Raw genomic sequence first — 26,502 nt, forward strand, 5'->3', positions numbered from 1 at the left:
ATATATCATAGTTAAATGCACCAGCAAAATCCTCAGACCGGTGTTTTGCTCAATGTAGCATAGCTGAACTAAATTAATAGCCAGCAGCAGTAATTACTAAATCAGCCTAGGCAAAAAAACAAAGAAGCTGACAGCACGAAATGAAGAGCTCTAGCCAGCAAGTTTAAGGGTTGCTCCTTTTTCAAGATCACATTGTAAGTGAACAGAAATGTAGCACAACATCCCAGACTTTTCATTACTTCCATGATCACATATGTGCTGGCACTATGAACAACCATGACCAGCTAGCTGGCTCCCTAACTCTCTTATAGTAAGCTAAGGTAAAAACAGGAGTATCATGGTATCATCAGGACTGCTTAAACCTCTCTCTCTCATACACCAGCCCTACTTGATGTACTGGGACAGCCACTTGAACCCGTCGCCGTACCCCATCTTGCGGACAATGCTGCACATAAAGACCTCGAGGGGGCGGACATTGGACTCGCCGAGGTTCACCTTGCCCTTGCCGGTCGTGAAGTTGCTCAGTCCCATGTGGTAGCGGAGCTCCTCCTCGGACGCGGCGTAGGGGATGTCGATCTTGTTCCCCAGGATCAGGAACGGGACGGTGGCCAGAGAGTCATCCGAGAGGAGGGCGTCAAGCTCCTTCTTTGATTCGGCGAACCGTTCCTTGTCATAGGCATCCACGAGGTACACCACTGCATCGACCTGATCAGAAGGAAAACCGGAAGATTCAGCAAACTGATGTCGATAACATATACTTGCTGGTCCACCAGCATTCACAGTCAGAGAGTACATTAGCAAGTCAGAATCAGATCTTCAGGAATAATACAAGTTGCATGGGTATATGCAGCAGGAGCATATGCATGATGCAGCAAAGTAGACTTTCAAACCCCTGGACCCACTGGAGCCACAATGTGAAGTTCAAGGGCAAAATGACATATTTCTTGTGGAGGAAACGGTTATGTTTAACCCAATAGAGGAAGTACTAGAAACTGGTAAATTTGTAAGACATGGAAAGCAGTAATGGCATACTCCTAATTGTATGGTATTCCTAATCTGAGTCTTCTCCTATCAGGATAACTGTTGAGTTTCTGATTTGCAGACTATGAGTTCACTTGCAGGTTTTAATTTGGATTTTCTCTGGGCCCTAACCTTCATTAGGCTCCCTCTCAGTAGCTCCGCCCATCACGAAACATTTTTATCCTTCAGTCCCTTTGCCAGAACCACTGAATTACAGATTTCATCCCGCTTCCAGCAAACTCCACACTCTAGTGCAAATGTTTCTCTATATTGGCATGCAGTCACTTTAATCAGCATATCTCACATCACTGAAGAATATCCACTAAGCCAACACCACCACCTCATAAAACAATAGAAAGCTATTTTGGGACAGGTATATAGACTAGAAAAACAAAACGTTAGTTGCATGAAGGCATGTGCTTGGACACAGAAAAACAGATAAAACCAGAACACTGATTTGAAAAGATCATGGTGCCTACAGACCAAACTCAAGCATCTTACCTATTTTAGGTTAGTATAAAAGAATGCAAAACTGTGTATCTATATATGTGTAGTAGTATATTAGATGGCTGCACCAAGGTGGCATAACATATAGGGGTGGGCTACTCACAGTTCTATACACTAACCCCACTAACAAGCTTGATGAAAATTTGGTAATAAGCATCTGGTATTGCAAGTGGGAGCAAAAGTAATACTAACATATTCTAGTGTCCTCTGATAATGACATCAACTAAAACATTTATGGCTAGAGAAGAAGCATAACTACTAGTACTTCCGAATTTCAGAATGAGCTAAAGAAGTACGAAACAATAACACAATATCCCAGAAATCACTACCCATAGGAGAAGAACACATTAAGCAGATACAGTTACCTACCGAGTTACTACTAATCATGAATTAAAAAATAGAAAAAGAAGACGAAGGTGAGACCTTGGCATAGTAATCCTTCCACACACGGCGAGCAATCTGATGACCTCCTAAATCAAATGCCTTGAACTTGATCTTCCCGATACTCAGCTCTTCAGAAGTCGGATATTGTGTAGGCTGATGCTGAACCAATCTCTGCCAGAGGAACACAGATCCCAGATACAAACTTATTCAGCAAAGACAAGTACAAACATAAACTGCATGGAGTTTTCATTTGCTATCTTCTTAACATCAGAAAACAAAGTTTTTCAGCATGATTCTACCAGAATTAACAGTGAGGTTGTTGAAACCAACAGTTGTAAAGCGGAAGTTCCAATAACATGTAAATTCAGCAGACAGTCATGTGCACCAGCTCTAAACAGAGTGAAATAACCTTTCCCCAGAATACATCCTGCAATCCCAGAAATCGTCATGGAATCTTATGCTCACATAACCGGAAGAAGCAAAGTGCCAAAGTTTTCTGCTGTCATGCATGGTACTTTTCCAGATCTAGCAATCAATCCAGTGATCAGAGAAAAGGCCAGGCCACTCCATAGCAACTTAGCAAACAAGGCAACCCAACTGCTTGTAAGTCCTCACCAAGGGAGCTACTCTTGTTATCCTCAAAGGGAAACCACTTTATCCAGTCCACCAACTCCACCAAAAATGGGGAGAAATTGAGATTATGATTGAAGCTTCCTTAGGCATGTTTGTTTCAGCGCTGGATTGTGAAAAACATCTTATATATTGTGGATTATAAAAAGTTAGATTATGAAAACTGGATTGTTACAATCAAGGAGCTGGATTGTACAATTCGATCTGAAATATTTGTTTCAGCTTTCAGCTTGCAGATTGATCATAATTTGCAAGCTGAAACAATCATGCCCTTAATCTAGATAGTTCCTCTTTTTTTTTTTTTTTTTTTTTTGCAACGCGTGCTATGGAATTCCACAAGAGAAACTTTGCCAAATGCTACAAAAAAAAAAGAACACTCAACGCTTCAAATGAACATCTATTGGCAGAAACCTAAAATTTCGAGTGGAAACAACAACCTTGAATCTAAAGAAACGTGCACTGATACGTGCGCTTAAGGCTCTTCAATTTTCTTAATGGGAAGACTCTTTAATTTTTACTCAAAAGAGGTTTAAATCACACAATGCCCCTGAAACTGCATGGACGCAACCCATCCGCGTTCACCAGATCAGCACAACTCCCCCAAACTCATCAGATCACCAATCTTCACCGCACACAACACCAGAACATTTCACTGTGACGAAATCAGAGCTGCAGTGATGCCAAATCTAACAGAAACTCGAAATTCACACGAAGCAGGACCTTTAAGCGCATCGAAGAAAAGCCATGAACTTTTGTTTTGCCAGATAAATAGGCCAAACCCATCCAGCCCAAGCGTAACCGCATCAAGATCACCTACTCCACCATCCCGAGAACAAGAAACATGTAGCAGTAGTTGAACGAAAAAAAGCGATTTTTGGGGGGTCCGACTCCGACCTCGTCCTTGAGCATGTGGAGGAGCGTGGTCTTGCCGGCGTTGTCGAGGCCGAGGAAGAGGATCTTGGCCTCCTTCTGCCACAGCCCCAGGGACGCCAGCACCCCGTAGAACCAGTCCACCAGGAACATCTCCACCCACCGGCCGCCGGCCGCCGCTGGCAACCTCCCTCCCGTTCGCCGGGGACGAAGACGGCGGCCACCCTCTTAACGGGTCCTGACGAGGACCCGACACAGAAGAGAGCGAATGGTGACGTGCACCCCACCCCGCCGCTGCGCTGGTTTTCATACGAGAGGGGCTCCTGCAGGATGACACGTGGGGTCGAGTGCTCGGTGGGGCCCGGCGGTCAGAGGTGTGTTGATGGGGGTTGGTTGGTTTGGAACAATACCGTGGGCCCAGGACTCCAATCTGTCGACGTGGAGTGTAGATACGTCCACGTAGGCCCGTGGCGTTGAATTTTTCATAATTTGGGGAGTTGTAAGTATGTTTGTCGTAGTTTTTAAGTAGTTTTTTATTAGAATTAATGGAGCTCTGTTAAATAACAGTTTTTAATTTTTAGCTCTTGAGTGGAATTCGCATGAATAATTCTTTGAAATAAACTAGAAATTAGGGAGCTGAAAAAAACAGTTTTTCCTAATTTACTTTCCACACATAATCACTTTCTCTATATATTTTATTTTATAAAATTACTAGATAATTATTTTCAGCTACAGAATCACTTTCCGCAGAAAATTTAGATTAGTAAAAACTCTATCAAACAGATGTAAGAATGGTTTCTACTTTTCTAGTGAATCTGGAAATTTTTCAAAACCTAGAGCATTTGCACCCGACGTGCAAACTTTTTTCTACTGCGTTTCTAAGAAAGGGCATTTGGATAACAGGATTCTTAGACCGCGTTATCGAAATGTCATGGAACATAAAATCCTTTTTGGAAGCCCACAACCGCACAAGGTTCCCGGTCTTTTCCCAGGGAGAAAATATTCACTAGGCAACAAACCAGTACATTTGGAAGTACGCTTCACGAGGTCTCCGACCTCACTCGTTTTCCACGGGGAAACGAGCCCCAACTAGACAGGTCGAGGCATCATTTTTTTATTTATAAATTTTTATTTTTTATATTTATAAAAATACATGTTAATTTTAAAATATTATATATTTATACTATTGTGGCTCGTTGGAATGGTGATAGCAATATGTCACTCATCTAACAGGTATAAACTTACGAGATTCATGGTGCAATATTTAAAAATTAAACACTTTTATCGATATGACGTTCACGTAAACATACCAACTGTTTTTACTGACCCATAAAAAATGTGTGGTATGTTAAACGAGCGACACCCTATTTAGCTTGCAGTACTATTTCGTGCGTGACCACACCTAATCTTTGTCACATGCATGCATGCAAAGCTAGCCGAGGCCTAATAAAAGTCACATGCATGTATGCAATACATTTATGCAACATCACTTGCAAGCTGATAGAAAAAGATGTCCGTTGAACAGACCACACTTTTTAGTGGATTCTAGCAGACCGTATCGTATTTTTAATGGGCGATAATAAAGGTGTCGTGCGTTGGTTCGGTGACATATTGACACGGCTCTATATCGGTTAGGGTATTTAATTTCTGACGGTTGTGTCGTGGGTCCTACAAAGTGTCACTTGTTGTCACTCTTTCAACAGATGATGGTAGTCTAGATGTGTAATATTTTCAAACGTGCACAAGGCTCGTAATGTGACGGAGGCAAAGTTTGCCCCGCATGGATCGTGGGTCGGGAGCCTGAATTGTGTTCGACTCGGGGACGGAGGCAAGTATTTACCCGTAGACACCCAAAAATTACACCAGCCTAAACCACCGACCGCGCCCTAGCGGCTTAGCCTAGTGCCACAGCTGCCGACCTCTCGCTGTATGACACGTGGCGCACCCGCCACCTGTTGACACTCCTACCGCCGTTTGCGCCCGCTATCACCCCCGTCGTAGCTCCTGCACCACTCCAGCCACCGTCTACACCCGCTGACCACAACTGTCGCCGTCCGCGCCCATCGTCGTCCATGCCACTTCCGCCGCTGTCTACGCCCACCGACCGCACCTGCACCACTCCCACCAGCAGATCCCCGCGGGGTTTGGGGCCAATGGTGATTTTTTATCTATTAAATGTTCCAATGACAGGTCAGATTTCTCTATTCGGGTTTCAGATCTTTTCCTCAGAGATGAAGCCTGTGCAGAAGATATTCACTAGCCAACAAACCAATATATTTGGAAGTCCGCTTCATGCGTCTTCGACCCGACTCACTCGTTTTCTACAGGGGAAACGAGCCCCAACTGACAGGTCGGGGCATCATTTTTTTATTTATAAATTTTTATTTTTTAATATTTATAAAAATATATGTTAATTTTAAAATATTGCATATTTATACTATTTTCGCTCGTTGGAAGAGTAAAAATAATATATCACTCATCCAATGGGTATAATTTTACGAGGCTCACAGCGCAACCATCAAAAATTAAATACCATTATCAATGTAACGTACACATCAATATGTCAAAAAAAATATTGTATGTTGAGCGCGACATCTTTTTAGCTTGCAATGCTGTTGGCATGCGTGGCTAGACCTGATCTTTGTTGCATGCATGTATACAAAGCTAGCCAAGGCCTGATAAAGTCACATGCATGTATGCAACACAAATCCCGGAAAAGCTAGCCCAGGCCTTTTCCTACACCTTCAAGAGCACGCAAAAATCGCATACATGTATGCAACAGCACTTGCAAGCTGGTAGAAAAAAGTGTTGTCCGTTCAATATGTAACATCTTTTTTAAGTAGGTTTCAGCAGAGCCATATTATTTTTTCAATAGATGATAGTAAAGATGTTATTAGTTGGTTAGGTGATATATTGATATAGCTCTATATCGACTAAGGTATTTAATTTCTGACTGTTACGCTGTAGATTATATAAAGTGTCGATTATTATCAAACTTTTAACGAATGATGATTATCTTAGATGTACAATATTTTAAAATATACATAAAGCTCCTAATGTGACGGGAGCAAAGTTTGCCCCCGAAGGAGTCGTGGGTCAGAGGCCTAAATTGTGTTCGGATCAAGGATGGAGACAAGTATTTGCCCATAGACACCTAAAAATTACCCTAACCCAAACCACCAACCGGGCCCAGCGGCCTAGCCTAGTGCCATGGCTCTCGGCCTCCCATTGTATGACACGCGACACTCCCGCCACCCATCACTACTCGCACCGTCGTCTGCGCCCGCCATTGCCCCCGTCGTAGCTCCCGCGTAGCTCTAGCCATCGTCTGCACCCACCGCCCGCGACCACCGCCGTCCACGCCCATCGCCGTCCGTGCCACTCCTGTCACTGTCTGCGCCCCCTGACCGCGCTTGCGCCACTCCCACCTATGGTCCCTGCCGGGTTTAAGATAAAGGGTGAATTTTCACCTATTAAAAGTTACAATGACATGTCAGGTTTCTCTATTCGAGTATCGAGTCTACACTCACGGGTCAAATATGTTCTTGCTGCACCCCGACCTACCCCATTGCCAAGCCTGAATGCGCATATATTTTTTGTAAATATTAAAAAATAAAATAAAATAAAATAAATAATTCTCGGGGCAGTGCTCCCCGTCTGGCTCGTTCGAGTCCTCCCGTCGTCTGTGACGCTCGCGAGCGAGACCGCCCCCGCCGCTGACATCTCCACCTCTACTGCCGTCGCCTCCACCGCCACCTCCGCAGCCGCAGCAGCGCCTCCACCTCCGCATCTCCCTCTCTGGCGATGATGTGAGTCCGCTCCCCATCTCCCTCTGCTGCCCCACTAAGGTTCCTCCTCTCCTCACACCTTTTTCTTGTAGTTCTTCGTGGGGGAGGACATCGAGGCGTCGTCGGCGGGATGTCGGCCCCTGCGCTGTCGCCGTCGGTCGGGGATCGGCCCGGGTGTCGTCGGTGATCTGCTGCAGTTATTTTCGGTTTAATTTGCTCTCCGCTCTGGGTTAGCGGTCGTCTGCCGAGCGGGCGTTTACTATTTCGCGCTGTCAGGGCTCAGGTGTAGCATATTCGCTCGTGCTGGGCAGACGAGAATAACAATAAGATTAGCATTTACTATTTGTTTCGAAGTCAGAACTCAACAATCGAACATTTTTCTGAAGATTGTCAGCTATATACTTGTTTACATGTGCTCTAGAACTTGTTAAATGCAGCATCCGTCTTGTATTCCTGTAAGTGCGAGTTACTACTGCCTGTCTTGTTTTAATCCGATATTTTAGCTAATGAGAAGGCTTTGTTGTTGTTTAAGCAAATGTAAGCTACTACATGTTTTATTTTACAATTTGCACGTTTGCGTTGCATTTGTAATCAGAGTTTGCCACTTTCCTGTAGAGTAAAATTATTAGCTGATGAACTTGCATATAAAGTCTCTTCGTTTCATTTTGTTCCCTGTTCTGAATCTAAATGTTTTGCAATCAGAGTTCTCTACCCTAAATTATGGTAATTTTGTCCATTTTATGGATTTAGTGGACTTGGTGCAAGCATTCGGAAATGGGCCTGAGCTCATGTAGCTATAGCTTTTGCTTTGAACTGAGATAGTAGTACAAGGTACGCTTTGTTTACTGGTATAGCTATAATTTCTGCCCATGTTTAGAGTTTAGACTCAACAGTTCTGATCAAAAACAAAATTTTGAACTTTGCAGGTTTGAAGAAAGAAGGTGCTTGGAGGAAGAAGATGCTTTGTTACTGTCAAAATATTTCTGAAGATGTCTCCCATGGGGTTGGGGATTGATGTGAATACCGTGCTAGGTAGCAGGATAGCAGCAGCTCTAGCATTTTTTCTTTCTCATGTGCATGCTTGTGCGGGACTACATGAGGAAAAGAGCATCATTTCAGTTTTGGCCAGCCACTGCTAGAATAGTTGCAGCCGACAAGTAGTAGCGCTACTAGGAACGGTAATACTACTTCTGCTGCTGTTACATTACCTGTAGATGAACAGGGAGATGTCAATTAGGAAAGAAACAGGGCATGAACACAAGGATAAGGTTGTATCATGAACCTGATGTGTGCATACTGCATTCATTCAGTCATGATTAGCCCAACAATTCAGCATGATTTATGCCTGTATATACATATGCACTGGCTTTTCTGGTAAATGCTTGTGGGTTAGATCAAAGAAGAAAATAGGTTCTTGATCTTTAAAAGACCCTAAATCAGGTGTAGGTGCTAGTCTTCATTTGAATTTATTGTATTATTTGACTTGTGTCTCACCCCAAGAATTGTATTTTTATTTTATAAGAGAGGTTTTACGAGCAGGGGAACTGGGCTGCATGGTTGTGAGTTTGTGACAGATTGTGCTACAAGCATAAACTGAAGGTAATTCATTGTGCTACAATGAATTAGAATTTTCATACCAAGCATAAACTGAAGGTGAACAAGGACTAGTACTAACAACAACAGAGACATCATTTTGTGCAGTTTTCGATGATGCACAGATATTCCTAGTATTCCTTTTGTTTATGCTCACATTATTTCAGTGCAGCAAATTGACAGCACTGATCTGTTTCTGATTAGGATCTAAATATGCACATATGCTATGAAACTGCACATATACTATGTTGTTTGCCACTCCTCTCATTTAATACAATGTGCTCTCTCCTTTGTTGCCTGCACATCATAGTACTATTTCTTCTAATTTTAATTTGTGGTCAGTGACTAAAGCTAACAGCACACAGCAACTTAAGCTATATTCAAATGATGGGGTGTTACACACTGCTGTGTTCAGTAATTGAACTTTACACTTCTGATGTGATAAAGTCAATCACTGTAAAACCAATTGCTTGTGAGTGCTAGTAACCAAATGATAATGGAGTCTGAGGTAGCATAGTTGATAACATCTGATTCCATCCTCTGTTTAGCTTGTGTAGTGAATGCAGAAAGTGCAGTTTCCCATTTGAATCTTTAGTTTTTCCATGGCAGATTGCTGACCGAATCGTCTCCCTTTCAGGCCTCGAATATCGAAGTAATGGACAGATGCAGGCACTGGCGAAACGTAGGCTGATGTGGTATCTGTTGCTGGTTTGTCCTGGCTGCCTAGCATCATCAAAATGGGGAAGTTCAGATGGCGTCTAGTTTGGCATGCCGTTTAGCACGATCAGAATGTAAAAAGGTTCAGCTGGTGTTTGCCGAATGGTTTGCGAATGGATTGATGTTGATCTCTCGTCCTACCATCGTGCACCAACTTTTTGTACTATCTGAGCCAGTGTAATTGGAACTATGAGATACGTTCAGTTGGAAGTGTCACCAATGACACCCATCTGGTTTATGAGATGCGTTCAGTTGGAAGTGTCACCAGCGACTCCTCTCCCCCATTTTAACAACTGTGAGATGCGTTCAATTGGAAGCGAGATACTATAATTTTTCTTGTAATGTATGGATGATCTTCTTATGTTGGTGCAGATTTTTAACAAATTTTATAGATAGAGAGAAGGTGATGCGTTTAATTGGTACGGCGGCTTAGGCGGAGGCGGTCATGGCGCGTCGGAGCTCTACGTCCTTCGAGGCAGCCGGGTAGGGAGGGGACACCGGGGACGGGTACTCTCTGCTCGCCGGCGCCTTCTTCGCTGCGGGCATCGGGGCGGGGCTGTCAGGCATTAGAAGTTCAGAGAAACTTTGTCCTTCAATTTTCAGTTTCATCAGTTATCTCCTCCGGCGTCCGGCGAAGCGGTATGCTGAATTGTGCAACGTCGATCTTACATCCAAGGACCAGCAATGAGGCGGGAACACCCTTGAACGCTCTGCCACGCATCCAGTCGTTTTCACCATTCCTTTTACAATTTACTGCTGTTAATTTGATCCAATTACAGACATGTGTAACTATTAAACGGAGTGGTTGGAGTGGGAATGGAATCAACGAATCATTCCATAAAATATCTCTAGTAGCTAGGTTTTCGTGTTCTTCTGGTTACCCATCGCCATTCTGGCGATTTATCCTGTTTTCTTGTTTGATCTTCTTCAAGCTCTTCTCTGGATTTCTTCTCTGAATGCTTGGGTCTTGACAAGGGTATCAGAGCCCAGCTCTATCCTCGGATTGGTGCTGAGTTCGCTCATGGTGTAGGTTTGAGCATCTGCTTGCAGATCGCTCTGTGAAATCCCGACGCCAGGAACGAATACTCAGCCAGGAGGCGACGATGGGAAATCGGATTCAGTCTTGGGTTGCGTGGCTTGCTCACGTGTAAAATCCCTCAGACGATCTCCGATTTCGGGCGGCGGTGGAGTTTCCTGGGGCTATAAGCGAGGATCTGATCCGAGCTGACCTTGGGAGACTAGTGGATGGTCAAGACTAGAGCCCAGAAACATCATTTTGAGATGGGTTCAAGTGAGGAAGAAGCGATTAAGCAAGAGATTTTTCAGATCAAGGGTGATATTGGCGAGCTCAGGTTATTGAAGGGGGAAGTACACTCAATCAAAGGGGAATTGACTGAAATCAAGAAGCTCTTACTTAATTTGGGATCTGGAAGTCAGGTTGAAAACCCTGTTGGATCAGCAGGAGGGGGACATAATGCTTTGCCTGCAGGAGCGCCACCTGCTAATGCAGTCACCAGCTCACAGGTAGATCTCAATAGCCTAGTACCTTCTGTGACATTATCTGCTCAGATCCATGATGTTGTTACTGTGGAAGAGGAATACTTAAACAGGAACCAAATGGATGTTAGAGATAGAACAGCTTTTGCACTAGGTGGAGTTGCACCTGTATATGCATTCACAGGACCCGCTGAACCATCTATACCCAATATGCCAGGAGTGATTAATAGAATTGGGGGTCAGAACGGCAATAGTAGCTTACCCAGTTTTGATCCGTATGGAATCTATCAAAATATGGCCATGAGTAGCAATATCCACCAAGGGGCATTTGAAAGGGGAATTGGAATGGGAAGTCAAGTCTTACCAATTCCACATCAGGTTGAGCAGGGTTTACATTTGTATGCTGACAGAAACACTCATCCATATGCTGAAGCTATCATCAGGGGACCTAAACTTGAACTGCAGCTATTTAGTGGAGAACAGCCCTTGAGTTGGTTGAGGCATTGTGAGAAGTTCTTTGAAGTCTCTGGAACTCCTCACCAGCAGTGGGTTAATTTGGCAACTACACATTTTGTGGGAAGAGCCGAATTATGGTTCAGTGGAATAGGTATTCCTTGGCAGCATATAAATTGGACACAATTATGTAGAATGGTGCTTGATAGATTTGCAGAGATAGGCACACATGAAGCTGTGGCCAACTTTCAGAAACTACAGCAGTTGGGCACTGTAACTAGCTATATTGACAGGTTTGAGGAGTGTATGGCATTCTTAAAAAGGGATCACCCATATTTGCAAGAGACTTTCTTCCTGAGCTGTTACATTGGGGATTGAAAACATCCATTAAGCACCAAGTAACATGTTACTAGCCCAGGAGCTTGTTGGAAGCATTTTGGTACTCTAAGCATCTAGAGCAAGCTATGGCTGTCAAAAAAATTTATCCTACAGGATAGACTAGTAGCTATGGGAAAACTGATACTAGGGCTGTCAGTGCAAAGGAGAAAACAAAACAGTATTATAACAAGGATAAGAACAAGTGTTGGTTTTGCCAAGAGCCTTGGTCTCCACAGCATAATTGCAAAGTGAGAAAAAAATTGATGGCTTTAGCTTTGGAAGAAGAAGATGAATCCAATATAAGGTGTAAGTTGTTGGCATTGGCTGTAGAAGATGTAGGAGAAGATGGAAAGGGTGATAGTAGTGAACCAGCACAGGAGGCTGGTTTTGCCACTGCACCAAGTAGCCCACAAATTCAAGAAAAGGGAGAAACATATGATCAGCTCATGCAAGTCTCCTTGAATGCTGTAAATGGAACTATGGATTCAATGACTTTTTCCCTACTACTGAAGATTGGAGATAAAAGTGCTGTAGCATTGGTAGATAGTGGCAGTACTAATTCCTTCATGGATTATGAATTTGCTCTAAAAAATGACTTTAAATTGGGCTATGTTGCAGCTAAGAGAGTGACAGTAGCTGGGGGAGGGCAACTATTCACTGATGCTGTTATACAAGGAATGCCATATACAATTGGAGAAGAGAAGTTCAGTAACACCTTTAGACTCCTTAAGCTAAATAGTTATGACATAATCCTAGGTTGTGACTGGATATTTGAGCATAGTCCAATTGGACTTAATTTGCAGAAGAGATCTCTCTCAATTACAAAGGGAGGTAAAACCTTGATTTTTCCTGATCATACCTTCTCAGAGAGTTGCTGTGTGATAGATGGGAGGAAATTACAGAAAATGTCCAAGAAGGGGGTATTGGGGTTTGTCATTCAAGTGAAATTGATTCAGGAAGATGAAGAGAATCCAACACCAGGCATACACCCACTAGTTGAAGAATTGCTCAAGCAGTACTCTGATGTATTCGAAGAGCCAAAGGGGTTACCACCGAAGAGGACTTGTGACCATGCTATTCATTTGAAACCTGGCTCCACTCCTCCTAGTCTAAGACCTTACAGGGTACCTCATCAGCAAAAACTTGCTATGGAGAAAACTATCAAGCAAATGCTCAGGAAAGAAGAGATAAGGCCTAGTATCAGTCCATATGCTTCACCTGCCATTATGGTGAGAAAGAAAGATGGAGCTTGGAGGATGTGTGTTGATTATAGGCAGTTGAACTCTCTCACCATCAAGAACAAATTTCCTATGTCCGTTATTGATGACATTCTTAATGAACTTCATGGAGCAGCCATCTTTACTAAAATTGATCTAAGATCTGGTGTTTTCACCAGATAAGGATAATGGAAGAAGATGTGCAAAAAACTGCTTTTAGAACCCACCTTGGTCACTATGAATATTTAGTAATGCCATTTGGATTAACTAATGGTCCGGCCACTTTTCAGTCACTCATGAATCAAGTATTCACTAATCAGATAGGCAGATTTATGTTGGTGTTTTTTGATGATATCCTCGTGTATAGCAAATTTTTGGAGGAACAAATTGAACATCTAAAGACAGTCTTGGATATTCTTAGGAAGGAAAGACTTTTTGCCAAAATGAGTAAGTGCACATTTGCTCAACCCCAAGTAGAATATCTTGGGCATGTCATTGATGTAAATGGTGTGTCTACTGATCCTAAGAAAATTGGTGATGTATTGAATTGGCCAAAACCAGAAAATATCTCTCAGCTTACGGGATTTTTAGGCTTAACTGGATACTATAGAAGATTTGTTAAAGACTATGGCAAGATATGCAGACCCCTTTTTGATCTCTTGAAAAAGGATGCATTCATATGGCTGGATCATCATACAGAAACCTTTGAGGAGCTCAAGAGAATTATGACTTCTTGTCCAGTGTTGGCATTACCAGATTTCTCATAACCTTTTGTGCTTGAGACTGATGCCAGTGGTGCTGGTCTGGGAGCAGTCCTGATGCAGTCAAGCAGACCCATTGCATATTTCAGCAAGACCTTGAGTAGCAGGGCAATGGCTTTATCAGTTTATGAAAAGGAGGCCATGGCAATCATAGAGGCTTTAAAAAAATGGAGACATTATTTATTAGGAAATCAAGTTATCATCAGAACTGATCAGGAGAGCTTAAAGTATATTTCTACTCAGAGATTAACTGAAAGTATTCAGCATAAGCTCCTGCTCAAGCTTATGGAGTTTGATTACAAGGTGGAGTATAGAAAGGGAAGAGAGAACCTTGCTGCAGATGCACCGTCTAGAATATCCAGAATAGAACTCCATCAAGAATGCTTGGCAATTTCAATAGTGAAACCAGAATGGATCAAAGATATTCAAGAGAGTTATACTAATGATACTCATTACAAAATGGTCTTAGACAGAATGAATGGTGAAGCTGATCCTCTGGAATACTATTCTCTTACACCTCAATTGTTGAGGTTCAAGGGAAGAATTTATGTAGGCCAAGGAAATGACATGAGAGAAAGGCTAATCAACCTATTCCACTCATCCCCAATAGGTGGACATTCTGGCAGGAGGGCTACATATCAAATACTTAAAAAGGTTTTCTATTGGCCAAGACTTAAGTCTGAAGTGGATCTAATGGTGAAAGAATGCCCAACATGTCAGATCACAAAGTCTGAAAATTTGCACATTCCAGGATTATTAAACCCATTGGACGTACCTGATATGGCTTGGACACATATTAGTATGGATTTTGTGGAGGGATTACCAAAGGTGAAAGGTAAAGATGTAATCTTGGTGGTAGTTGATAGATTTACAAAGTATGCCCACTTTCTAGCCTTGTGAAAGGACAATGATGTCGCCTAGAGGGGGGGTGAATAGGCGTTTTTACAAAAATTCAACCCTTTCTACCGTTGGCCTAAACTTGCAGCGGAATATAAACTAACGAGTTTTTCACAAGAGAAAAACCTAAATATGCTAGGCTCAACTAGTGCACAATCACCCTAAATAAGTGTGGAAATTACAATCCTAAGGTGACAAAAATTACTCAATTCTAGCAAGAGATATGCAATAAAACTTAAATTGAAAAAGGCTGAAAATACTGTTCATATGCCTGAAATTACTGTTCACCGGAGACTCCGGTGTAGTCCGGATACTCCGGTGTGTACAGGTCCGGAAACTCCGGTAAAGGCCGGATTCTCCGGGTTCTGTACAGAACAGAGCCCGAAACTGAATGAAATGGATGTGTAGAGAGTTTTAGCTCAAACCAAGTGATGTCGTGTGTTCCCGGAGATGATTCCAAGTAGATCCACGAAGAACCTACACTCAAATACACACAAACAAGTAGATCGAGCAATATGCACAAAGATTTGAACAAGAACTCAAAAGTAAAGAAACAAGAGAGGAGACACAAGATTTGTTTCCCGAAGTTCGGATTCACCACCGTGAATCCTACGTCTCCGTTGAGGAAGCTCCAACGAGCCGGGTCTCTTTCAACCGCTTTCCTCGATCCACTCTTGATTTCTTCCCTTGCTGAGGCGAAATCGAGCCCTTCACAAACTTTCCCGCGGCTCACCACAAGCACGGGAGCTCACCGGCGACACCTAGCCGGCTAGGAGGCTTCATCTCCAAGAGTAACAAACGCTTCGAGAACTTCTTGTCAAGAACTCAAGTGCTCAAGATTGGATTTTAGCTCACTTGCACTCAATCTTCTAATCTCTCAACCCAACTCACTTTTCTTCTCAAATCACACACTAGAATGGAGTGGGATGGAGTTTCTTTTGGCTCTAAAAAGTGTTTCTTTCGTGCCCTTGCAGCAGCCCCAAAGGATGGGGTGAGTGGGGTATAAATAGCCCACTTCAAAAAACTAGCCGTTAGGCTCTTTTCTGAACCTTACCGGAGAATCCGGCCTACACCGGAGTCTCCGGCCACTCCAGGTACCGGAGAATCCGGTCTTCACCGGAGTCTCCGAGTACAGCACAGCTGACCTCCGAAAAACGGCGATAACTTTTGATTCCGGAGTCCGATTTCGACGATTTTGGACTCTATGGAAAGCTTATTCAGAGGGCTACACATCCCAACTGAATTCATGACCTAAAACACATAGGATCAAATTAGGAACACTCCAAAACCCATTTTGGACACTTCCGCACTTTCCGCTCCGGACTCTTAACAACAAACTCTCACTTTGGGTTTGGTTGGTAACTCTTGAGCACTGAGACGCGATAATTAGCTCACGTTGCATCCCTCTTAATAGTGCGGCATACCTATACTCAAATTCAAAGATAAAACTCGTTTGAACCACTTTGAGCATTTGAAAACTTTCAAGTACCGCTTCTTTTTCTTTCAAACCTTGAGGGTTGCCAACTTCCATATATTCTTTACTCCATCTCTTTTTGATTCTTCATATGATTGATGTGAATCATCCATAGCTTTCCATAGCCTCGCACGGTCCATCGGCGCAAAGCACTCACTCGCTCTTCACCACCGCCTTGGTCCTTCGGCGCCAAGCCATTTGCTTGCCCTTCACCACGGATGGTCCATCGCAGCCGAGTCTTGCTTGCCCTTCACCGTCTTGCCATAGAAAACCACTTTGTATTCGATATCTTCAAGGAATTCACTTTTTCATATATGGAGTCCACTCTTGTTCTTCACTCTTGGCATATATGATTTCAATTCAACTTATACCTTTTTATGGATCCTAACCACAACTCACTCTCAAGCACAAAGTACATGGGTTAGTCCATAAAACCTAAATGACAACATTTATACCTTAAGTTACTTGATCTCCACAAGTAACTTATTAACCTTCATGCATATTATCAATCTTCATATAGAACCTAACCCCACTCATTCTTAAACACATAGCACACGGGTTAGTCCATAAAACTCTATTAACAAGTCATACTTTTAGTTACTTGATCTCCACAAGTAACTTAGCATTCAAGCTTATTGCTAATCTTATTGAGCTTCTTCTTCTTCTTATGAGCATCATTAAAAGCTCATTTATTTAGATGCATATTTCTCCTCCATGCACCACATCCGAGCATCACCTAGAGCTCATTCATCTTGATGTACTTTCAATCTTCCCATTCACCTAGAGTTCATGCATGTCTCTTCTCCATGAATCACCTATTGAACAACCTACTAACAATCTCAACAACATTGTTAGACCATATGTATTGTCATTAATTACCAAAACCACACATAGGGGCTAGATGCACTTTCACCTTGTCACATCCATTCTCTGTCCAACAAGTAGTACAGCTGTTTGTTGATCAAGTTTTCAGATTGCATGGATTTCCTTTAGTCATAGTTACTGACAGGGATAGAATATTTACAAGTAAAATGTTTCAAGAAATATTCAAAGCTATTGGAGTAAATCTCAAATTCAGTACTTCTTATCACCCACAAACGGATGGTTAAACCGAGAGGGTTAACCAATGCTTGGAAAATTATTTGAGGAGTATGGTCTTCCAAGAACCCAAAGATTGGTTAAAATGGCTCACAATGGCAGAGTGGTGGTATAATACTTCATATCACACATCTTTGAAAATAACCCCTTTTCAAGCCCTGTATGGTTATCCACCTCCACAAATTGGAGAACTTTCCATTCCATGTAACATCTCAGATGAGGCCAGAATCACTATAGAAGAGAAAGAAAAGATGTTGAAGGAATTGAAACTGAACTTATCTAAGGCTCAGGAAAGGACTAAGCATTTTGCTGATAAGGGCAGGACTGAGAGAAGTTTCACTGAGGGAGATATGGTGTATTTGAAGCTTCAACCATACAGGTATAATGCATTTGGACTAAGAGGTTCAATTAAACTAAGGTCTAAATACTATGGACCCTTCAGGGTGATTAAAAGGGTGGGAATGGCGGCTTATAAGCTTTTGCTACCAGATGGAGTGAATATTCATCCAGTCTTCCATGTAAATCAATTAAAGAAGCATTTGGGGGCTAAAGCTGTGCCATTACCCAACTTACCTCTAGTGACAGCTGAAGGCAAGATTAAGACAGAACCTCTGAAGGTGCTAGAACGGAGGATTGTGCCCAGGAATCATGAGGCTGTAGCTCAATGGCTTGTTCAATGGGAAAACCTATCTGCTGATGACTCAACCTGGGAAGATGCTAAGTTTATCCAATCGGTGTTTCCACACTTTAATCCTTGAGGACAAGGATTCACTCAAGGATGGGGAATTGTCAGGCACTAGAAGTTCAGAGAAACTCTGTCCTTCAATTTTCAGTTTCGTCAGTTATCTCCTCCGACGTCCGGCGAAGCGGTATGCTGAATTGTGCGACGTCGATCTTACATCCAAGGACCAGCAATGAGGCGGGAACACCCTTGAACGCTCTGCCACGCATCCAGTCGTTTTCACCATTCCTTTTACAATTTACTGATGTTAATTTGATCCAATTACAGACATGTGTAACTATTAAACGGAGTGGTTGGAGTGGGAATGGAATCAACGAATCATTCCATAAAATATCTCTAGTAGCTAGGTTTTCGTGTTCTTCTGGTTACCCATCGCCATTCTGGCGATTTATCCTGTTTTCTTATTTGATCTTCTTCAAGCTCTTCTCTGGATTTCTTCTCTGAATGCTTGGGTCTTGACAGGGGCGCTGGCGGTAGTAGGGCGCGGGGAGGGGTGGCGGCGCCGGCGTGAGGCTCGGGAGGGGGAGGGCCAGTCTCGTCATTTCCTCAACCTAGAAGGAAAACTCAAGGGCACGTGACTATCTCGTGCTATTCTCTTCCATTCTCTTCTCCCCGACGAGGAACCAAACCTTAGGTTCCGCCGCCGTCGTCGCCGGCGAGTATCCCAGATCTCCGGCGCGCGCCGCCGTGGATAGAGAGATTCCTCTCTCCCGCGAGAGTGAAGTCGATTGGGTTAGCGGTTTGAGGGGGCGAGGTGGGTGGTTTGAGGGAGGAGGAGGATGGGGTCGTCAGCGAAGGTGGTGCGGCCGGAGGAGGTGCTGGAGTCGCTGAAGAACGACGGCACCATCGACGCGCTCCGCATGAAGATCATCGCCCAGCTCAAGGCCAACGTGCGTCACGCCTCCCTTCCTCTTCCAATCCCCTCCTCTTCTCGCCTCTATGCTTTACGTCCAAATTCACTTCTTGCTGTACAAATTATGGTGATCTTGCTATGTAACTTTGTTTCTCTGCGGAGCAGTCGGATTCATGCTTTGCTATCCTGGTTTAGTGCATTGCATAAAACTGATGGAATTGTGTACTCTGACCAAATTGATGTAACTAAGTTAATTTTGTGTTGCTTAGATCATTGTCATTCCAGTTCATGTGGACGAGCCATGTGTCTCCCATTGGAACTTGAATGCCAATTTTTCATTAGGTATCACTAGAGAACTTGAATAACTAATCTGCTTGAATTTTTTCCTTTCTGAGCGTGTAGACATAAGTGTGGTAGGGTCGTTCTTAACAACGTAGAATAAAATGGTTTTCCCCAGTGCCTTGTTGTATATACATGTCTTTGTTCATGGTGTCCTGACATCACTCTCTACTGGATTTACTTGATTTATGGAGTAGTGGGAACGTAGCGTAAAACTTTCAAAATTTGATTTCAGGAGGATATGAAGAAAAACACTATGATGATGGTGGAGCAAAGCAAAGTTCTGAACACTCCTGGTGCGGAGAAAAAGACCAAGAGGGAGTTGTTTGATGCACTTCGGCAGGAACTGGAGTAAGCCCCTACCTTCTCTGAATAACTCACTAATGTTGCATCACATTTAGTAAACAGATTATGCTAATAACAGGACATTGTTTGGTTTGGCTCTGGTCTGTACAGTAGACTAGAGAGCTTATCTGTATGGTATCAATTCTTTTGATACTACATAGCATTATTTGAAAAAAAAAAACTTTAAAAGTTTGACTCTCTGAGTACATAAAAATCTACAAGACAGCTTATTTCCCTCGAATATATTTTGCTGATTGCTGCCTGTTCGAAAAGTAGTAATGATCTAGCTCCCATTATATTAATAGTGCAATGGAGGGGTTGCACTTAGTATTCTGATGTACTAGTTGTATTGCTGAAGCGCTGGAAGATTTAAGATTTACATGTTCTGCATTTGATCTGCACATGGTTTGCAGCTCCACGTCTCAGAAGACAGACAAATTTCACATTTGTCACTAGAACTGCATTTTAATAGATTCCCAGTTTTTTTTTCAACTTTGCCTATAGAAGAAAGAATATTACGCCAAAACTAGAACACAGTGCTAACTTTTTGTGTGATGCAGAACTCCAGTCCTTGAGAAAGCTTCCAAGGCAGTTTGGGAGCTGATACTTGACAATGGTGGATTAGGGAAAGAGATAACCAAGACCGTTGAGAAAGTCTTCTGCCGGCTCAGTGGGATTGACATAATGCCTCCTCCGCCTTCAGCAGCTGGTGCTCATCAGGAGAAAGACGACATGACTGTTGATGAAGGTGAGAACAGCAAGGAGATGGATGCATCTGAACCATCATCATCAAGAAAGAGACCCTTCAGTGACCTCGGCCGAAAAGGAGGAAGTGACGTGCCAAATGGCAGCGCTACAGACCAGCATGATGAGTCTGAGGATGGCAAGCATAAGATGTGATGTTTGTTTGTGCTGTAATTCTTAGGTATTAGTGGCTGATGTAGCTCTGGTGCTTGAATGGTAAGAAGTTGATGTAGTTTAGAATCTAGAGTTGTATGCTATATTGATATATGCATTTTATACTTCCTGTCTATAGAGTACTTGTCAAGTTCTGTAAGTGACTGCTATAGGATGCTTCGACTTTCAAGAAAGCTAATTGTCCTTAAGTTTATCTTCTGAATACAACTTGGCTGGCTATTTCCTAACTTGGCTGGCTATTTCCTCTAGAAAACGTTATGGTGATTCTGTTGAATTTTAAACTATCTACTCTGGAATTGTTAAATACTCCCGCTATATTGCAATATGTACTTCTTTTCTTTCGCAATTTTCATGAGCAATCATCTAAAGACATCAAAAGATCTAATAATACATCTCTTCTATCATAATATGTTTCTGTTTTTTTTATGTTCCTAGATTCTGCTTATGTATAGATAAATTCTTACATTTCGCGAACTTAGATTTAACAAGTTATTGACTATGATAGGCTCAAATGTCTTCATATTTTGTTACAACTAAATGCTTATTTGTCACATTTGTATTCTCATCAAGATATCCTCCTATTTCACTGAAATCACGGACCCTCACTACCAGATCATGGTGTCATGGGTTGCTTTTCAACACCAGAAAAGGAAAATGGCAGAAATGCAATAATGCGGCAACAATGAATATGGAAACACAACATAATACATATACACTTCACTCCAGTGTCAAGCGTCAAACAAGAAGATTGTTAATAAGGAACAAGGCTCCTAAGGTGGCCAATAATGATGGCTCTGTTAGTACAATTCTCACAGGCTTGTACCCAGCATACAATGATTAACATGAAACATTCTGTTCGCTATCACTAGTATTTCTCCATCTTGTTAGGCCTATCAATGGTGTTCCTCGCGTTGGTCGCAAATCATGAAGCTTCAAACTCTTGATGTCGCATCATGTGCTCATGATGGAATGTTAGAAGGTTGATCGAGATCAGCTTCTGCATCAGGCGTCGATGAAGTGGATGTCAAAGGTGTTCGGATGGATCTGCCACACGTTCAGGGACGCATACTCCTCCAAGCATTCCTTCAATTGAGCCTCGCTATATCCCTGTGTTTCAGAAACATATAAGCACAAATCAATTTGTCAGCAATCAGACCATAATGAGTTGTAGCACTGGTGTATGGGTATGTAGAAGTTATACCTTTCTGGAGATCAAGTTAAGAGCATGAGCATATCTCACATCCATGCTGTTTGTCCTTGCCGCTTCATCTCTCAGGATGGAATATATGTCAGAAATTGCATCTAGGCCAGACCGCTGGCGATCATCTGAGTATAGCGAGTACTTGGACATCTGCATCAGTCGCAGTGCTTCATCGACGTCACTCTGAGCTACAGTTTCTGAAAATCTAAGCCTTGCCAATGCCTGAAATAAGCAAAGCAACACCATGTTTAAAAAGAGATATTTTCATATAGCGTGTTATCAAAAAAAGGGAACACAGTTGAAGTTTACTTACAATAGAAATGCGGAGGATGCTCAAGAGTGTCCTAATGGTTGTGTAGGAGTGTGGTGCATTTGACTTTGCTTCCTCTTGGCGGATGCTGGAATATGCAGTTGCAATGTATTCCTCAAGCTCACGAGGAACACAAGGAATGACTCTTCTTGCAGCAGATATGTATGCTCTGTGATCAGATCAAGATTGTTAAATTGTAACTATTAGCAAATATTGTAAACAATGCTTTTATTTTAGTGTGCCGCCTTCTATAATTTCCTGAATTATACTACATAGCTTTCTACTTCCAGGAAGATAAAAGCTTAAGTGTAGGCAATGTAACTATGAAACTAGGACAATACATGTAAAGCAACTCTAGGAATAGTGTACTTGCCTAAGAACGGATGGTTCAAGTGGTGTGAACCCCAGCGCTGGTGATTCCAGATTTTGATGTACATGAACAACATGTCTTGCCATTTCAAGATCACTTTCCATGTCTGCACGATCCAGGATCAACCAGAGGAGGTCGAAACGAGACAGAAGAGCTGGAGGAAGATTTATGTTTTCAGCTGGAGTCCTCCTCATATCGTACCTTCCCCTGAATGGTTAAAAACAATTGCAATTATCACGATCAATGTAATTTTCCTTTCTATACTCTGGAAAAAGGCAATGTTTAGATCAAACTTTACCATGCTGGATTTGCAGCAGACAGAATTGCAGTTCTTGCATTAAGAGAGGTGGTGATACCAGCCTTGGCAATGCTAACTGTTTGTTGTTCCATCACCTCATGAATCGCTGTCCTGTCTGACTCTTCCATCTTGTCAAACTCATCTATTGCACAAATGCCCATATCTGCCAGCACCTGAAACCCGAGAGTTTGCACTAGATCAATCATTAGTAGGATTGCATGCCTGTGCTTTACACCAAATGAACTGCTTCTGTTGTGCTAGTACAGTTTGTAGTGTTAAGGAGACAATTCTACACAAGAATGAAATGGAATGTTTACCAGTAAGACATGTATGGAATCTCAACTGGTGATTTCAGTTAACTAAAAGTATCAACAGAATTTCATGTATGCACTTGTGAAAGCACAAGCAGGCACGCCTGCAGTTCACCAGAAAAGAGATTTACAGTAAGAGATGCCATCATAAGGTATGAGTCTTACCAATGCTCCACCCTCGAGGACAAACTCATTTGTAACTGGATCTTTCTGGACGGCAGCAGTGAGACCAACACCACTGCTCCCGCGTCCAGTAGTGTACACTCCTCTTGGAGCAACATTGATGATATGCTTCAGAAGTTGACTCTTTGCAACACCAGGATCTCCCATCAGGCATATGTGCAGATCTCCTCTGATCTGTATATTTACACAGTGAATGATGAGATGGGAGCAGTTGGAGAGAGCAAAGCTTTACTGGGAAATGCAAGTAATCCTGATTCCTAACAGCATGCATACCTTCATGCCATCTGCGAGCTTCCGATGGGGTGCGCCAACAAGTAGCAACAGCAGTGCTTTTTTGACATCTTCATGGCCAAATATTTCAGGTGCCAAGGACTTTGCCAACTTACTGTAGATGTCACCATCCTCAGCTAATCGGTCAATTTGTTCTTGTTCATCACCTTTAAGTTCATATCTGCAATTGTTTACAATTGCTAATCAGACAGCTGCTGAAGACAAGTTGGTTGCACAGCATGGGTCTTAGATGACTTACTCTTCATATTTTTTCTTGAAATGGGTGATAGACATTGCTTCCAAGTAAGTATCAGCAACTAGCCCTGCACGCATCGCTCTAAATCCGTAGTATGGCATAGGGAGAAAAATGCCTGACATCTCAACCACATCTCCAGGTGCAACCTGATGATGACAACGTTTAGTACTTGGTTATATTACTGAATATCTCTAGTGAGCTTTTGGTGCTCACGAGAGTGTTCAGTTACCGAATTTAGTAAGCCAAACACAGAAATCTGAAAGCAACTTCCTTTCAACTCTGCTATAACGGAAAAGTAGAGAGTATTATGCTGCAACGCAACACAAAGTAGACTGCTCAAAACGAAAGAAAAGTTACACTTTCCTTTACCTTTCTAGTCAGCTCTCCTCTTAGATGAACAGTCAGAGAACGAGGGATGTGGCCCTTTGGCACATGCTCTGCTAACTCTTGGAGCTTCACCTACAAGACAATGCCATTGTTTAATGGAATTGGAATCTAAAATATGCCTAAAATTTGGGCTGATCTTTTCCATTAAAGAAAGATAGCCATGCTTGACCAGATTGTGGAGAAAGGTTATTACCTCCTGAAATTTCAATAATTTTGATGCTCGCAGTTGAAGGATTAGATTCCCCTTTGCTTTGTTCAGCTTGCAACGTTGAGATGGGCATTCAAAGAGAGGCATAAATACTCTAGCAGTCACTTCCTGTCAAATTCAAAACAATAGTTGTTGAACATTCATTCTAAATAGAACCTTGGAACAGAGACAGTGCTAGGTCTGCAGCTCAGTATAGACAGTAGTACATTCTGCGATGTACAAGGCAAAAAAATGTTCTCAAGAATGTCCTACAGTACTCTAAGGTGATTTATTATACAAGGTCAACACATCATGACTAATTAACAAAAAGAAAACCAGAAAAGAGACCAAATACCTGGTATATCTCAAAACCACATTCTTCACATGTATAAACAGCAACCTGCATCAAGGGCTTCACATCCGAGCAGCGAGTCACAATTCCAGATATTTTCACAAGCTGTCCGATGTTGGATGCCTTCACTTGCCTAATTGTGAGTGGAGTCACCTTTGAGAATGCCTTGATGTAAACCTCACTACAATGCCAAAACAAAATCATGTTAGATAAAGATCAACAAAACCTGATAACTGGATAGAAAGAAAAGATCTTTTTTTAGGATAGAGGAAAATTCATTAGAGCATAGTTTCAGTGAAAGGTACTGGATTGGGTACCTCCAAGCATCTATAAGAGTACAGAAAAAGTTTTAGCAAGAATGTAAGACCCATATGATCATATCTAGCTCAAATATTTTGTTACATCACAATGTCGATAAAAGCACAAGCTTGTAGGCATCTTTATATTATCTGAATCAATTGGAGGCTACTGTTGCGAACATGTCCTATCAAACCAGAGCATATGCCTAGATTTACCTCATCAGCTTTAATTTGCATGAGAGGACAAAAGGTAGTTTAAATGCTGCAGTATCAACACTAATTCGCTTTGTCATCTTCACAAAACATGCAAACTGTTGCCACTCCATATGAATCATAAACACTGGCCAGTTTTGTTAACCAATTTACCTGAAACCCGGTGCAGTAAGAAAATTTCAGGGGCACCGTACTTACAAGAACCGTTTGATCTCTGGTGGCATCCTTTGGAGAGGGTCGGTACCGTCCGCGCCTCCGTCAGCCCCCTCATCCACACGCTGCGTCATCAGGATGTCCCGGTCCTCGTCGACGGTGAACGCCTCCGTGGGCTCCGGCATGAGCTCGTCCACGGCCTCCGCGAAGATGCCGATGTAGCGTCGCGTGTTCTCGGTGACACGCTGCAAGAACTCCTCATCCACATCCTTATACTGCACGACAACAAAAACCATTTCGCACCCAAAATCACATATTGCACCCCGCACATTTGCTCAAGAAAAAGCAAGGAACGTGGATTTCGTGGAGGCGAGGGATTGGTACATGGAACAGGTCGTCCAGCTCGATCTGGACCGCCCGGATCTTCCTGTTCGCGACATCTTGCTGGAGCCAGAGAGAGAAACCAGCGTGAGATAACGAGGCAAAATCGGGTCTTTAAGGCCCTATGACACGAGGAAGAGATCATCAATTCATCATTACCAGGAGATTCAGGTACTTGGGCTCGCCCCGCGGGCCAGCGAAGTTGGTCAGGAAGTCCTTGGCGAGCGCTGCAGAGAGACAAGCCAAGCACCAACAACCAACGCGCCGTCAGCGAATGTTCTAGAACCTTCTGGGAACGCGTCGCAAACGCCAGCAAGAAACGATTCCAGGAGAGGGAGCGACCCAGAGCAGCACGTACCTCGGTCAGCGGCGAAGTCGGGGTTCTTCATCCCGGCGGCGGCGGCGGGGAGGCAGAGAGGCGGGAAAGGGTTTGATAGAACGGCGGGAAGAGGGGAATAAGAGGAGGGGTTTTGGCGGGAAGGGAGGGGGTGGCGTGGCGGGAAGCTTAGATGGGCCGGGAAGACCGGGTGGGCTGAATCGGGTGGGCCAGAATGGACCTGTTTTGCCCTGCATGTTTGGGCCCGAGTAGCCCAGCAGTGAGAATTTTTATTTTTTTATTCAAAAAATTGTAAATTTATGCGCCCGTTTTGAAAAATTGAAAATCTAGACTTTTGTTGCCTGTTGGAGAGGCAATATGTTTAAAAATAAAAAATATTGTGTTCTAATACTCTTAAAATTCAAAACACTATCAAAATGATCATGCAAAATTCTGAAGAAAAAAATAGTGTAGAGGATGCTATTATCTAGCTCTTAAAAAAATTCAAATAAAAATATCATTTTGTACAATCAT

At 42.8% G+C, this 26,502-nt stretch overlaps 4 protein-coding genes and 1 long non-coding RNA gene across 6 annotated transcripts; 3 read left to right on the forward strand and 2 right to left on the reverse strand.

Moving 5' to 3' along the window:
* Window positions 1-141: 141 nt before the first annotated feature.
* On the reverse strand, window positions 142-3,685 carry LOC133906299 (GTP-binding protein SAR1A-like). The gene is made up of 3 exons (XM_062348163.1): window positions 3,436-3,685; window positions 1,951-2,082; window positions 142-705 (listed from the first exon to the last, which is right to left on the reverse strand). The coding sequence occupies exons 1-3, from the start codon at window positions 3,562-3,564 to the stop codon at window positions 385-387; spliced, it is 582 nt and encodes a 193-aa protein (XP_062204147.1). The 5' UTR covers window positions 3,565-3,685; the 3' UTR covers window positions 142-384.
* Window positions 3,686-6,975: 3,290 nt separating this feature from the next.
* On the forward strand, window positions 6,976-9,976 carry LOC133906490 (uncharacterized). Of its 2 annotated transcripts, none has more exons than XR_009907779.1 (4): window positions 6,976-7,220; window positions 7,292-8,030; window positions 8,126-8,798; window positions 9,430-9,976. It is a non-coding gene; the product is annotated as an uncharacterized LOC133906490 (long non-coding RNA). The 2 variants fall into 2 exon arrangements; XR_009907780.1 differs by having other exon boundaries at window positions 6,984-7,220; window positions 8,126-8,231; window positions 9,430-9,967.
* A 7,403-nt stretch (window positions 9,977-17,379) lies between these two features.
* Window positions 17,380-18,042, forward strand: LOC133906043 (uncharacterized). Its single transcript, XM_062347836.1, has one exon. It carries the CDS (start codon window positions 17,380-17,382, stop codon window positions 18,040-18,042), a length of 663 nt encoding a protein of 220 aa, XP_062203820.1.
* Window positions 18,043-18,495: 453 nt separating this feature from the next.
* LOC133905731 (uncharacterized) lies at window positions 18,496-20,674 on the forward strand. Its single transcript, XM_062347493.1, has 3 exons — window positions 18,496-18,916; window positions 19,454-19,569; window positions 20,124-20,674. The coding sequence occupies exons 1-3, from the start codon at window positions 18,806-18,808 to the stop codon at window positions 20,461-20,463; spliced, it is 567 nt and encodes a 188-aa protein (XP_062203477.1). The 5' UTR covers window positions 18,496-18,805; the 3' UTR covers window positions 20,464-20,674.
* Window positions 20,675-21,204: 530 nt separating this feature from the next.
* LOC133905721 (DNA replication licensing factor MCM7) lies at window positions 21,205-26,090 on the reverse strand. The gene is made up of 15 exons (XM_062347482.1): window positions 26,011-26,090; window positions 25,812-25,879; window positions 25,656-25,715; window positions 25,317-25,546; window positions 24,610-24,787; window positions 24,261-24,383; window positions 24,050-24,139; window positions 23,684-23,826; window positions 23,428-23,605; window positions 23,137-23,328; window positions 22,661-22,833; window positions 22,366-22,569; window positions 21,996-22,161; window positions 21,683-21,904; window positions 21,205-21,588 (listed from the first exon to the last, which is right to left on the reverse strand). Exons 1-15 carry the CDS (start codon window positions 26,039-26,041, stop codon window positions 21,484-21,486), a joined length of 2,163 nt encoding a protein of 720 aa, XP_062203466.1. The 5' UTR covers window positions 26,042-26,090; the 3' UTR covers window positions 21,205-21,483.
* Between the last annotated feature and the right edge of the window lie 412 nt (window positions 26,091-26,502).

Source organism: Phragmites australis, chromosome 23 (assembly GCF_958298935.1).
Source record: "Phragmites australis chromosome 23, lpPhrAust1.1, whole genome shotgun sequence".
NCBI lineage: Eukaryota > Viridiplantae > Streptophyta > Magnoliopsida > Poales > Poaceae > Phragmites > Phragmites australis.

Bases quoted from the DNA above. Each gene is read 5' to 3' on its own strand.
- LOC133905731 (XM_062347493.1), top strand. From the start codon at position 18,806: ATGGGGTCGTCAGCGAAGGTGGTGCGGCCGGAGGAGGTGCTGGAGTCG. The intron at 18,917-19,453 runs GTGCGTCACGCC...ATTTGATTTCAG, and splicing joins TCGCCCAGCTCAAGGCCAAC to GAGGATATGAAGAAAAACAC. The intron at 19,570-20,123 runs GTAAGCCCCTAC...TGTGTGATGCAG, and splicing joins GCACTTCGGCAGGAACTGGA to AACTCCAGTCCTTGAGAAAG.
- LOC133905721 (XM_062347482.1), bottom strand. From the start codon at position 26,041: ATGAAGAACCCCGACTTCGCCGCTGACCGAG. The intron at 25,547-25,655 runs GTACCAATCCCT...GTTGTCGTGCAG, and splicing joins AGCTGGACGACCTGTTCCAT to TATAAGGATGTGGATGAGGA. The intron at 22,834-23,136 runs GTAAGACTCATA...CTCGGGTTTCAG, and splicing joins TCCTCGAGGGTGGAGCATTG to GTGCTGGCAGATATGGGCAT.
- LOC133906043 (XM_062347836.1), top strand. From the start codon at position 17,380: ATGGCAGAGTGGTGGTATAATACTTCATATCACACATCTTTGAAAATA.
- LOC133906299 (XM_062348163.1), bottom strand. From the start codon at position 3,564: ATGTTCCTGGTGGACTGGTTCTACGGGGTGCTGGCGTCCCTGGGGCTG. The intron at 2,083-3,435 runs GTCGGAGTCGGA...TTCCTCTGGCAG, and splicing joins TCCACATGCTCAAGGACGAG to AGATTGGTTCAGCATCAGCC. The intron at 706-1,950 runs GTCTCACCTTCG...CCTTCTGATCAG, and splicing joins GGAAGGATTACTATGCCAAG to GTCGATGCAGTGGTGTACCT.